Below are 14,677 nucleotides of genomic sequence, written 5' to 3'. Positions count from 1 at the left end.
CTACACCTTCATTTGAGTCCAGCTGTGTTTGATTATACTGATTGGACTTGATTAGGAAAGCCACACACCTGTCTATATAAGACCTTACAGCTCACAGTGCATGTCAGAGCAAATGAGAATCATGAGGTCAAAGGAACTGCCTGAAGAGCTCAGAGACAGAATTGTGGCAAGGCACAGATCTGGCCAAGGTTACAAAAAATTTCTGCTGCACTTAAGGTTCCTAAGAGCACAGTGGCCTCCATAATCCTTAAATGGAAGACGTTTGGGACGACCAGAACCCTTCCCAGAGCTGGCCGTCCGGCCAAACTGAGCTATCGGGGGAGAAGAGCCTTGGTGAGAGAGGTAAAGAAGAACCCAAAGATCACTGTGGCTGAGCTCCAGAGATGCAGTCGGGAGATGGGAGAAAGTTGTAGAAAGTCAAGCATCTCTGCAGCCCTCCACCAGTCGGGGCTTTATGGCAGAGTGGCCCGACGGAAGCCTCTCCTCAGTGCAAGACACATGAAAGCCCGCATGGAGTTTGCTAAAAAACACCTGAATAAGATTCTCTGGTCTGATGAGACCAAGATAGAACTTTTTGGCCTTAATTCCAAGCGGTATGTGTGGAGAAAACCAGGCACTGCTCATCACCTGTCCAATACAGTCCCAACAGTGAAGCATGGTGGTGGCAGCATCATGCTGTTGGGGTGTTTTTCAGCTGCAGGGACAGGACGACTGGTTGCAATCGAGGGAAAGATGAATGCGGCCAAGTACAGGGATATCCTGGATGAAAACCTTCTCCAGAGTGCTCAGGACCTCAGACTGGGCCGAAGGTTTACCTTCCAACAAGACAATGACCCTAAGCACACAGCTAAAATAACGAAGGAGTGGCTTCACAACAACTCCATGACTGTTCTTGAATGGACAGCCAGAGCCCTGACTTAAACCCAATTGAGCATCTCTGGAGAGACCTAAAAATGGCTGTCCACCAACGTTTACCATCCAACCTGACAGAACTGGAGAGGATCTGCAAGGAGGAATGGCAGAGGATCCCCAAATCCAGGTGTGAAAAACTTGTTGCATCTTTCCCAAAAAGACTCATGGCTGTATTAGATCAAAAGGGTGCTTCTACTAAATACTGAGCAAAGGGTCTGAATACTTAGGACCATGTGATATTTCAGTTTTTCTTTTTTAATAAATCTGCAAATGTCAACAATTCTGTGTTTTTCTGTCAATATGGGGTGCTGTGTGTACATTAATGAGCAAAAAATTAACTTAAATGATTTTAGCAAATGGCTGCAATATAACAGAGTGAAAAATTTAAGGCGTCTGAATACTTTCTGTACCCACTGTGTGTGTGTGTGTGTGTGTGTATATATATATATATATATATATATATGCATATAATAATAATAAATTTGATGCTGCCATCCTATTATTTTTATATAAAATAAATCACATAGTTGTTGTATATACAGTGGGTACGGAAAGTATTCAGACCCCTTAAATTTTTCACTCTTTGTTATATTGCAGCCATTTGCTAAAATCATTTAAGTTCTTTTTTTCCTCATTAATGTACACACAGCACCCCATATTGACAGAAAAACTCAGAATTGTTGACATTTTGCAGATTTTTAAAAAGAAAACTGAAATATCACATGGTCCTAAGTATTCAGACCCTTTGCTCAGTATTTAGTAGAAGCACCCTTTGATCTAATACAGCCATGAGTCTTTTGGGAAAGATGCAACAAGTTTTTCACACCTGGATTTGGGGATCCTCTGCCATTCCTCCTTGCAGATCCTCTCCAGTTCTGTCAGGTTGGATGGTAAACGTTGGTGGACAGCCATTTTAGGTCTCTCCAGAGATGCTCAATTGTGTTTAAGTCAGGGCTCTGGCTGGGCCATTCAAGAACAGTCACGGAGTTGTTGTGAAGCCACTCCTTCGTTATTTTAGCTGTGTGCTTAGGGTCATTGTCTTGTTGGAAGGTAAACCTTCGGCCCAGTCTGAGGTCCTGAGCACTCTGGAGAAGGTTTTCGTCCAGGATATCCCTGTACTTGGCCGCATTCATCTTTCCCTCAATTGCAACCAGTCGTCATGTCCCTGCAGCTGAAAAACACCCCCACAGCATGATGCTGCCACCACCATGCTTCACTGTTGGGACTGTATTGGACAGGTGATGAGCAGTGCCTGGTTTTCTCCACACATACCGCTTAGAATTAAGGCCAAAAAGTTCTATCTTGGTCTCATCAGACCAGAGAATCTTATTTCTCACCATCTTGGAGTCCTTCAGGTGTTTTTTTAGCAAACTCCATGCGGGCTTTCTTCCGTCGGGCCACTCTGCCATAAAGCCCCGACTGGTGGAGGGCTGCAGTGATGGTTGACTTTCTACAACTTTCTCCCATCTCCCGACTGCATCTCTGGAGCTCAGCCACAGTGATCTTTGGGTTTTTCTTTACCTCTCACCAAGGCTCTTCTCCCCGATAGCTCAGTTTGGCCGGACGGCCAGCTCTAGGAAGGGTTCTGGTCGTCCCAAACGTCTTCCATTTAAGGATTATGGAGGCCACTGTGCTCTTAGGAACCTTTTTGTAACCTTGGCCAGATCTGTGCCTTGCCACAATTCTGTCTCTGAGCTCTTCAGGCAGTTCCTTTGACCTCATGATTCTCATTTGCTCTGACATGCACTGTGAGCTGTAAGGTCTTATATAGACAGGTGTGTGGCTTTCCTAATCAAGTCCAATCAGTATAATCAAACACAGCTGGACTCAAATGAAGGTGTAGAACCATCTCAAGGATGATCAGAAGAAATGGACAGCACCTGAGTTAAATATATGAGTGTCACAGCAAAGGGTCTGAATACTTAGGACCATGTGATATTTCAGTTTTTCTTTTTTAATAAATCTGCAAAAATGTCAACAATTCTGTGTTTTTCTGTCAATATGGGGTGCTGTGTGTACATTAATGAGGAAAAAAAATTAACTTAAATGATTTTAGCAAATGGCTGTAATATAACAAAGAGTGAAAAATTTAAGGGGGTCTGAATACTTTCTGAACCCACTGTATATACACACACACACATATATATAAAAATAATTGAACAAAATATATTTTTAATATTAGAATTTGATGCTGCCACCATAATAGTGATTCTCATTGTTTATATATATTGGATGATGAACTGCATTTAATTAGAGTATTATTTGACTGGGGGAAAAAAAAAACAAAAAAACAGAAGACACAATGACATGCAGGGACTTCTGGGAACATAAATGAGTGATGACTCAAATGAACCTCTGAATTGTTTTTGTTTTTTAATCAATTCATAGAAATGAACCATCAGATCAATTCAGCTTTCCAAAATGGAAAAACTTCCCAAAGGAACACGCAGTCGCGAGGACAATTAAGCAGAATAAGTCTGATTACTGCAGCTCACAAGGTCATTGTTGGTTGAAACAATACAGCTAAAAGTTGCACTACTCTGAAAAGAGTTGCACTTCTTGAAGTTAGTTACAGGTCAATGTGACTAAAGCAGATGTTGTGATGGTAACTTAGTGTTAGTAGTCGTTACCTTGCCCTTGTCGAAGTAATTGATGATCTCCTGGTACAGCTGGTCTTTGAGTTGACACTGAGTGGTCGCCTGGTAACCATCTCTCTGCGTCAGGTGGGCGGCACAGGCCTCTTCAGACCACTGACAAAACAACATCACAATTACACTCCTCAAATACACCTCATTAACTCGCCAGTGACCCGATGAGAGGTCACTATTAGATCTAATCCACATCTATATACAGAAAAAAACAAACAGAAGTCAACATCAAACTTTAAAAGGGTTGTATAATTCTATTTTCCTTTTGAATATATCTTTTGAAATAAAGTTCATTATATGATGAAAATCTAATGTAACTCAGAACTTCCCACGCAAGTGAGAAGCCAAGGAGCAAAAACATCCATCGAAGTTACAATATGTGAATTCATTAATACAGCCGCCCACATATATATATTAATGACGCTTGTTATGCATTCAGAAGCCTGGTTTGTCCAGTCAAGGTGAGGTAATAAAGATATTATTACCTCAAAACGAGATCCCTGATGATTTCAGTCTGATCTGAACCATTTGAGCGACACATTTGAGATAATTTTATGGAAAGCATCAAGGCAACGCGGTATAAAAAGCCCATGCTCCAAGAAACAGAGAAAGCAGTCATGAAAAACTGTTTTAGTGCAAAAAAAACTTTATTATAAGCATTATAAGTGGACCACAGGGTAAAAACAAAACAAAATGAAAGAAACAAAAAATAATATGACCCCACTGAACAATAAACGGAAATCTGCAATATGCAGGTGCACAAACACAAACAGACACACACGGAGCAGTGTGGTCGCTTTCAGATCACAGCTGCTGGCGATATTAATTTTGTTGTGCTGAGAATCTGAAAGGTTTTGGCTGTATTTCTGTGCCGGCGTCGAGAGCCCATCTGATAACGCTGATTTATGTGGCCACACTGTAATATTCATTACAGATGCTGCCTGATCCTGTAAACAAGTGATTATAGGGAGAAACTGTGCAGATTAAGAACTCTTGGTTTTTTGCTGACCGCTCAGTTCAAAGCCTCTATGGAATAAAAACACACACACACACACACACACACAGGAAAACAAGCAATCTGATTGGCTGGAGTGGGTCAGCTGATTCCCCTGCGGGCCGCTGCTATTGGCTGTCACGTTGAGCTACTGTATAGTGCTAAGGGCTCTGTCAGGACTGATTCACTGTAGTGTAAATGTAATTGACATTTCATGGAGCTTTGTGCAACAGCGGGGGTCAAACACCTCAGGAAAGTGCATCAATGTCGTGAGGAGGAATGGAGAAATGAGTAATTCTACACACTTTTATGGTCATTCTACATTGCCATCTATATACATATATACATACAGTGGGTACGGAAAGTATTCAGACCCCCTTAAATTTTTCACTCTTTGTTATATTGCAGCCATTTGCTAAAATCATTTAAGTTCATTTTTTTCCTCTATGTACACACAGCACCCCATATTGACAGAAAAACAGAATTGTTGACATTTTGCAGATTAAAAAAGAAAAACTGAAATATCACATGGTCCTAAGTATTCAGACCCTTTCATATATTTAACTCAGGTGCTGTCCATTTCTTCTGATCATCCTTGGGATGGTTCTACACCTTCATTTGAGTCCGGCTGTGTTTGATTATACTGATTGGACTCGATTAGGAAAGCCACACACCTGTCTATATAAGACCTTACAGCTCACAGTGCATGTCAGAGCAAATGAGAATCATGAGGTCAAAGGAACTGCCTGAAGAGCTCAGAGACAGAATTGTGGCAAGGCACAGATCTGGCCAAGGTTACAAAACAATTTCTGCTGCACTTAAGGTTCCTAAGAGCACAGTGGCCTCCATAATCCTTAAATGGAAGACGTTTGGGACGACCAGAACCCTTCCTAGAACTGGCCGTCCGGCCAAACTGAGCTATCGGGGGAGAAGAGCCTTGGTGAGAGAGGTAAAGAAGAACCCAAAGATCACTGTGGCTGAGCTCCAGAGATGCAGTCGGGAGATGGGAGAAAGTTGTAGAAAGTCAACCATCACTGCAGCCCTCCACCAGTCGGGGCTTTATGGCAGAGTGGCCCGACGGAAGCCATTAAGCATGGAGTTTGCTAAAATACAACTGAAGGACTCCAAGATGGTGAGAAATAAGATTCTCTGGTCTGATGAGACCAAGATAGAACTTTTTGGCCTTAATTCTAAGCGGTATGTGTGGAGAAAACCAGGCACTGCTCATCACCTGTCCAATACAGTCCCAACAGTGAAGCATGGTGGTGGCAGCATCATGCTGTGGGGGTGTTTTTCAGCTGCAGGGACAGGACGACTGGTTGCAATCGAGGGAAAGATGAATGCGGCCAAGTACAGGGATATCCTGGACGAAAACCTTCTCCAGAGTGCTCAGGACCTCAGACTGGGCGAAGGTTTACCTTCCAACAAGACAATGACCCTAAGCACACAGCTAAAATAACGAAGGAGTGGCTTCACAACAACTCCGTGACTGTTCTTGAATGGCCCAGCCAGAGCCCTGACTTAAACCCAATTGAGCATCTCTGGAGAGACCTAAAATGGCTGTCCACCAACGCTACCATCCAACCTGACAGAACTGGAGAGGATCTGCAAGGAGGAATGGCAGAGGATCCCCAAATCCAGGTGTGAAAAACTTGTTGCATCTTTCCCAAAAGACTCATGGCTGTATTAGATCAAAAGGGTGCTTCTACTAAATACTGAGCAAAGGGTCTGAATACTTAGGACCATGTGACATTTCAGTTTTTCTTTTTAATAAATCTGCAAAATGTCAACAATTCTTTGTTTTTCTGTCAATATGGGGTGCTGTGTGTACATTAATGAGAAAAAAAAAAAAGAACAAATGATTTTAGCAAATGGCTGCAATATAACAAAGAGTGAAAAATTTAAGGGGGTCTGAATACTTTCCGTATCCACAGTGTGTGTATATATATATATATATATATATATATATATATGTGTATATGTATATGTGTGTATATGTGTGTGTGTGTATGTGTATGTATATGTATATGTATATATGTATATATATGTATAGAGGCCAGCGGGTAAGTGCTGTGCAGGTAAAACCTCACTCCCGGTCTCAAGTGGCGCTCTAGCGACTGATGCTAGAGGCCGTGGCCTTTAGCCTCCTTGTTAGAGCGCCCGCCTCCCACACCGTATATATATATATATATATATATATATTAGTGCTGGCAACGATTAATCGCGATTAATCGCATCCAAAATAAAAGTTTTTGTGTACATAATAAATGTGTGTGTATTGTGTGTATTTATTATGTATATATGAATACACACCCATGTATGTATATATTTAAGAAAAATGTGTTATGATTATATATTAAATATATTTATATATCATATAAATTATATTAATAAATATATACATGTAAATCTTTTCAAAATATATACTGTATGTGTGTGTCTTTATATACACAATAAATATACACAGTACACACAGATATATTATATTTACATTTACATTTACGCATTTAGCAGACGCTTTTATCCAAAGCGACTTACATTGCATTCAAGTTACAGTTTTTACATTTTATCAGCTCTTGCTTTCCCTGGGAATCGAACCCATGATCTTGGCGTTGCTAGCGCCATGCTCTACTATTTGAGCTACAGGAAAGTTTTTGTTTTTATATAAACAAAAACTGTTATTTTGGATGCGATTAATCGTTGCCCAGCACTAATATGTGTATATGTATGTATATATTATATTATATTATATTATATTATATTATATTATATATATATATATATATATATATATACATACATACATACATATACATATATATATACACACACACATACATATATATATACACATAGTGAGTATACCCCTCACATTTTGGTAAATATTTTATCTCTTTTCATGTGACAACACTGAAGAAATGACACTTTGCTACAATATAAAGTAGTGAGTGTACAGCTTGTATAACAGTGTAAATTTGCTGACCCTCAAAATAACAACACAGCCATTAATGTCTAAACCGCTGGCCACAAAAATTAGTACACCCCTAAGTGAAAATGTCCAAATTGGGCCCAATTAGCCATTTTCTCTCCCCGGAGTCATGTGACTCATTAGTGTTACAAGGTCTCAGGTCTGAATGGGGAGCAGGTGTGTTAAATTTGGTGTTATCGCTCTCACTCTCTCATACTGGTCACTGGAAGTTCAACATGTCACCTCATGGCAAAGAACTCTCTGAGGATCTGTTGCTCTAAATAAAGATGGCGTAGGCTATAAGATTGCCAAGACCTTGAAACTGAGCTGCGGCACGGTGGCCAAGACCATTCAGCGGTTTTGGTGTCGAGTGCGCTTCAGTGTGGCAGCAGAGCGCGGGATCATCAGCTCCAGAACAAAAATAAAACTCAGTCTGAGTTTGATTACGCACAGGCGAGTAGAGTAAATTGAATCGCTTGATCTGAGGTGTCTACACCGATCACATTAAAGAGCGCCAAAACAGTATTTATTGCTTGAATTTCCTAATAAAATGGACATAATTTGAAATCTGAGACTGTATTTCATATCAAAAGTAACAACGCACAAAGCTTAGCCTATTGTGATTTACTGGAGGCACACTATACTGTATGTACTGTGCATTCATTAAATGAAAACAGCATCGATTGGGATTTAAGAATCTATATTGGTTCATAAAAATGAGAATCTATTCAAATCGAAAAATCGTGTTTTTTTTTTAACCCAGCCCTAGCATATTTTGTTGTTTTTAGCGGCCTCAGCTGTCACTGCGGGGTGTGTGTTGAACATAAAAAGTGACGCGCAGTCTCTGTTCATCCGTTCTCTTCATAAATAAATAAATGCATAAGCCTATATGCTCGTCCTGTAGGCTGATTATTAAAAAATGAAATTGTGAACAAAAATAAAAGCAATTAAATTTGTTTTTACAATTAAAATATGAAAATTAAAATGACGGGTAATAATAGATTATGACAGATTTTTTACGGCCCTGTCTGTCAAAATGACGGACAATGTTAAAGTCTAACGCAACCTCTGCTGGGGAGCTACAGTTCATTGAGGGAACCATGAATGCCAACATGTACTGTGACATACTGAAGCAGAGCATGATCCCCTCCCTTCGGAGACTGGGCCGCAGGGCAGGAATCCAACATGATAACGACCCCAAACACACCTCCAAGACGACCACTGCCTTGCTAAAGAAGCTGAGGGTAAAGGTGATGGACTGGCCAAGCATGTCTCCAGACCTAAACCCTATTGAGCATCTGCGGGGCATCCTCAAACCGAAGGTGGAGGAGCACAAGGTCTCTAACATCCACCAGCTCCGTGATGTTGTCATGGATGAGTGGAAGAGGACTCCAGTGGCAACCTGTGAAACTCTGGTGAACTCCATGCCCAAGAGGGTTAAGGCAGTGCTGGAAAATAATGGTGGCCACACAAAATATTGACACTTTGGGCCCAATTTGGACATTTTCACTTAGGGGTGTACTCACTTTTGTGCTTAGCGGTTTAGACATTAATGGCTGTGTATTGAGTTATTTTGAGGGGACAGCAAATTTACACTGTCATAGAAGCTGTACACTCACTACTTTACATTGTAGCAAAGTGTCATTTCTTATATTTTTCATATATACAGTATATACACACACATATAGTACACTACTGTTCAAAAGTTGACCAATTTTTAGGATAACGAATACGAAACGCATACGAAAATTTTGGACTCAGTGTGCAGAGACCTCTATAGTAAACAACTGCTTTCTCTTGTGTTACGTCCATTAGCACAAGCCTTGTAATGATAAATTAAGACAAAAATATCAACCTTTTAAAGTGGCCCTATTATGGATTTTTGAAAATTTCCTTTCATGCATGTAACATGCAAGTGAATGAAAACATCCTGCAAAGTTTTAAATCTGAAAGTGCACCGTGTATAAAGTTATTGTCTCTCAAAAGAAAGAGTTGACTCAATCATTGAAACGAGTCGTTTTTAAAACGAATCCCAGGCCGTTTCATGTTGACGTCAACATGAAACATTAGCATATTGCCAGCCCACTTGTTGGTCTTTTCGAGTTGGTCTGAACGAAAATGCAAATTCATTATTTGCCAATAGGTGCAGCTTTTAGAGCGGTAAAAATAGCGCTTTCCCCGGTAACACTGTACACAACTCAGCACTGGGCTCATGCAAACGCTGATTTATCAGGCATTACAGGCATGATGAAATGAAAATGAGACCAATCAGACCAATTACCGCAGATTACCGTCACTCAAAGGAGGGGTTTGGAAGCAAATAATGTAAAAAATAAATGCATATTATAAGACAATGAAAGTGTTTTTTGACCTTGCATGCATGTCAACCTGTTGGTGGGGACTCCCAAAACAAAAATATGAACCTTTCATAACCCATAATAGGGGCACTTTAACATATTTCACAGTTTATTAACTTGGCTTGTGATAGCACGAAGCAGTTTTCCAACACAAACTCATTATTTGTCTGAATGCATGAATGAAGACTTACAATGTTCCCTCTAAGCTGCTCGCGCACACACGGCCACACAGAGAAATAAAGTGCCGCACACACGCAAAAATGAGTTGGGAAAGCCATTTGATTGCATTCAAGTAAAAACGAAAGAATTGCAATGCTCGGGTAAACCGCTATAGAGCTGGTGCCGCTATAGATTTAGAACCGGTGAATGCGGTTTACAGGTTTCATAGAAAGAGAATGATGTGCGCCAAATGAGTCGCTGTAGAAACCGAATACGTCAATGGTTGCGGACGAAATAGCTCAAATCGAGAGCCAACTCAAACGCAATGACGTGAAATAAAACGTCCTCATGTATTAAAGAAGAGTGGCTTGATTAAGTGCTGGAAATAGCGGATGATGGGCACAGAACGGTAACGAAACTCACAAACACGTGTATTGTGCAAACTGTACTTCGTAGGGATGTTTAGATAGTTATATAATAATTCACGTTCACTTTTTTTTTTTTTATATTTAACTTACAGATCTCAGTTTAAATGCTTCTGTTTGTTTTCTGTTCTCTTCTATCAGTTTAAACGCTTCAGTTGTTTTGATATTATATTATATAATGTTAGGCCTATATTATAAACCTAAGAAATAATTGACCTTTTTTTTAAGTCACTTATGCTCATCAAGGCTGTATTTATTTGATCAAAATACAGAACCCCCCCCCCAGTAATATTGTGAACTCTTTCTATTATTGCAATTTCTAATATTGGTTTTCTATTTTTATATATTTTAAAATATATTTAAAAAATAATGTATTCCTGTAAAGCAAAGCTGAATTTTCAGCATCATTACTCCACTCTTCAGTGTCACATGATCCTTCAGAAATCATTCTAATATTCTAACAACATAAGTCTTTACTAAACTTCTTTAAAAAAAAAATTTACTGATCCCAAACTTTTGAACAGCAGTGTATTGTACTGTAAAAATGTTTTCTCAGATAACCTAAAATGTGCATCATTTAGTTATATCAAGGGTCAAATCAAATATAAATACCACATTAAAGTTAAAAGTTACACACTTTTTTGTGTGTGTGTGCTGTACAGGTCTGGCATAAATCATGTTTTTGCTCAGGTGGCCGAAATGTCCACCCAATAGAGAAAAGTTTTGCTCAGGAAGAACAAAAATTAGAGGGAACATTGCTCACAAAATAGAATCTAAATCAGTGTAGGCACCCATAAAGCAGGAATGATTTCACCAACTTCCAAATGAGCACATAAGATGTACAGGTTCAGGTTTTGGTGTTGTCTTTAAACAGGACTCCGAGGTGTGTGTGTGGGTGTGTGTGTTTGTAAATGCATGAATAATGTGTGAAACACAAGGTGTGTGTAAACGTTGCTATTGTATGCAGGAGCAAACAGAATGACGGCAGCTATTTATGAAAAGAGTCTGCGTGGGTTCGAGAGAACGTGGTGTTCCCTTGCTCACTGTGACAGCCGATTCCCTCAACGAATTACTCCTGTAAAGCCCTAAACGAATCTGAGATTCACTACAGAACACACGCTGAGCCCAAACGCAGATGTGATTAAACAGCAAGCCAATCTACATATTAATCCATTTGCTCAACTAACAGTTAATGTCACTTATCAAGACTAACTCCCAAGATTCACCAGAACAAATTTGCGTTTCCTAAAGGACACAGTAGTGCTTGCAAAGCAACCTCATAATAAAATGTTAATGTTTTAGGTGAGATTAGGTTTTGGGTCATGTAAATGTATAAATTAAATGGTGCATCAGAGCTTTCCGTTTGTCATGACATGCTTATTGTTTTTTATCTGCTGTGCATAAGAATCAGTATAATGCAGTTTTGACAGCGACTATATGCTTAAAGGAATAGTTGACCTAAAAATGAAAATTTGCTGAAAATTCAGTCCTTCCAAGATGCAGAGTTTGTTTCTTCATGGGAACAGATTTGGAGAAATGTAGCATTCCATCACTTTCTCACCAATGGATCCTCTGCAGTGAATGGGTGCCGTCAGAATGAGAGTCCAAACAGCTGATAAAAACATCACAATCCACACCACTGAAGTTCATCAATTAATGCCTTGTGAAATGAAAAGCTGCATGTTTGTAAGAAACATACATAATATAGTTTTATCCAGTGAAAAAGTCATCTCGACTAAATCAGGAGAGAAAAAAAAAAAGCACAGATCAAGCACCGTTTACAAGCCAAAACAGTTCAAAAATATGTTGGTGGATTTTGATGTAAGAGGAAAACAGAGGATGGGCCTTTTCACTGGAGGAAGTGTTATTATAGATTATAGAATCCTATTTTAGCTATTAAAAAAATGCCTTAAAGGGGTCATATAATGCCATTTTTGTACAAGCTAATATGATTCTTTAGGGTCTAAATTGAAAGTTTGTAATATACTTTAATTAAAAATTCTCATTAGTATTGTAAGAAAACACTCATTTTACCTGCTCAAAAACAGCTCTGTTTTCAGCACACCGTTTTAGTGCGTGTGTTTTTAAATGCTAATGAGCTTTGCTCGCCCCGCCCCTCTGTTCTGTGGGGCGTTTTTGACACAACACACGTGGAGTGTTGCCTTGACAACAGTTGAGGGTATATTTTGAAGAATGGCAGCGGAGTCTCTGAGGATACTGTGCAACCGTATCAATTCGAACCGAGTCGGACCCGGAACAGGTAACAGATAACATAACTTATTCTGGCATAATATTGAAAACATCAATTAAGAGTATTTATAGTCTTGGATCATATGCATTTGCAGGATGTAAACAGTATTTTGCAGGTATTGTGTTACCATTAAGTTTCATGCAGTTATAACTGTTTTTATTTAAATTTTTACATTACTTCTTAACAGACACCGTTATAAACCATCTACAAAAGTAAGCTTAGTGTAGTGTTATCATGTTAACTTTAATACCTGCGTACACAGTTTGTAATAACACAATAACCATAACGTTTTGTTCATTATAAATGTGGGATTATTAATTATATTGAGAACGTCAGAATAGAAAACATGCATGTACCCTGAATGTAAACATTAGCCACATACATCGTGAAGCGTGCTAGCAATTTGCAAAGATTAATATAAAGATTAATATAAAGGTTAATTAAACGTTACACTCACTTCTTCTGGAGGTTCAGCAGGAACACGAATAGTTGGTACCGATTCTTTTTTCAGGAGCAGCTTCTTAGCAAAACCAGCTTTATACTGACCTTCATTTATAAAGCAGTCTGGTGAAAATGATTCGCGCAAACATGAAAACATTGACGTTGCTCGTGGGGAATATTCCCTTCAAAAGCGAAACTCAGCCACTGTGTCTTCAGCGGTTCGGACTTAGGAACATCAAAATGACTGCTGTGTTCATTATTGCACCCGAGAACAGAACACCACAATCGCTTAGACGCCATTCTGCTCATAGACAGCTCCAGCGTATATCAACAATGACGCGCGGACTATGATTGACAGCTCGCTCACGAGCAAGGGCGGGTCTGTGTTGAAACACTGCTGTCAATCAACCATCGTGGGAGGGGCGTCCGACCGTGTGGCGTCACACGGTCGAACGGCTTGATTTGAGACAGGGTAAAACAAATAAGGAGATTAAAAAAAAAACACTGGATGGATTTTTATCATTTTATGATGGTTGTGTACAGGCACTGCTAACACACATTTCAGTACAATCAACTTGTAAAAGTGCATGTACCATTATATGACCCCTTTAATGATGGATGTGTTTCGTAAAAACAAGCAGCTTTTCTCTTCACATGACATTAAATTGATGGATTGGAGTGGTGTGGAGTACTGTGATGTTTTTATCAGCTGTTTGGACTCTCATTCTGACGGCACCCATTCACTGCAGAGGATCCATTGCTGAGCAAGTAATGGAATGTTACATTTTATCAAATCTCTTCTGATGAGGAAACAACCTTCTCTATATCGTGGATGGCCTAAGGGTGAAAGCATTTTCAGCAGATTTTCATTTTTGGGGGAACTATTTCCTTAAACAGATATAAAAAAGATCAGCAACAAATCACTATGCAAATAAATGCAAGAAAGCAAAACCAGTCGCAATTCAGTATGCAAATATGACTGTCAGTTAAGTATACAAAAACCAAAAAGGGAGCCTGTATGTTAAGTAATTCTGGATGAATTAATTAAAGAAGTTGTAATACTTGGGTATTAAATTTAATACTTTAAGTTTGATCAGTTTTATACTAAATGCTAATGAATTCTAATACTTAAAGCCGTGTAAGAACCGCAATCATGTCTTTGGCAAAGTTTAAGTGTCTTTCTACCAGAGATTTGTTCTCAAATCTGCACTTGAGGTGACTTTCTAAATGTCAGACGAGAACGGCAAATGCTTATTCACCTAAGCAGCGCAAAAAACACATCCTTCTGTAGAACTTCAGCACTCAGAAATGGAAATGCGCATGAATTATTCCTGTCTGAGTCTTCAACAGCGAGATTTCCAATTAAATTACACCTGCTACGGTAGATCCTGCCGTCGATTGAGTGTATGATCATCATTATCAAATGTACGCTGAACCCTTATTTACTGGCAAGAGTATGAATCAAAGTAGTGTGTTTACTGGAGACATCCAGAGACGTTTTCAAAGGTAAAGAGCATATCTA

General features: G+C 39.3%; 1 protein-coding gene across 2 annotated transcripts in view; it reads right to left on the bottom strand.

The window, feature by feature from the left end:
- Window positions 1-14,677, bottom strand: part of dock1 (dedicator of cytokinesis 1) — a 304,321-nt gene that overhangs the window by 42,171 nt on the left and 247,473 nt on the right. For both annotated transcript variants that reach the window (XM_058793231.1, XM_058793232.1), the window contains exon 38: window positions 3,543-3,662. In XM_058793231.1, coding sequence (XP_058649214.1) covers window positions 3,543-3,662 — 120 coding nt within the window. The remainder of the gene's footprint in view (window positions 1-3,542; window positions 3,663-14,677) is intronic.

This window comes from Onychostoma macrolepis, chromosome 12, assembly GCF_012432095.1.
Source record: "Onychostoma macrolepis isolate SWU-2019 chromosome 12, ASM1243209v1, whole genome shotgun sequence".
Lineage (NCBI taxonomy): Eukaryota > Metazoa > Chordata > Actinopteri > Cypriniformes > Cyprinidae > Onychostoma > Onychostoma macrolepis.
This window is presented reverse-complemented; position numbering and strand designations above follow the sequence as displayed.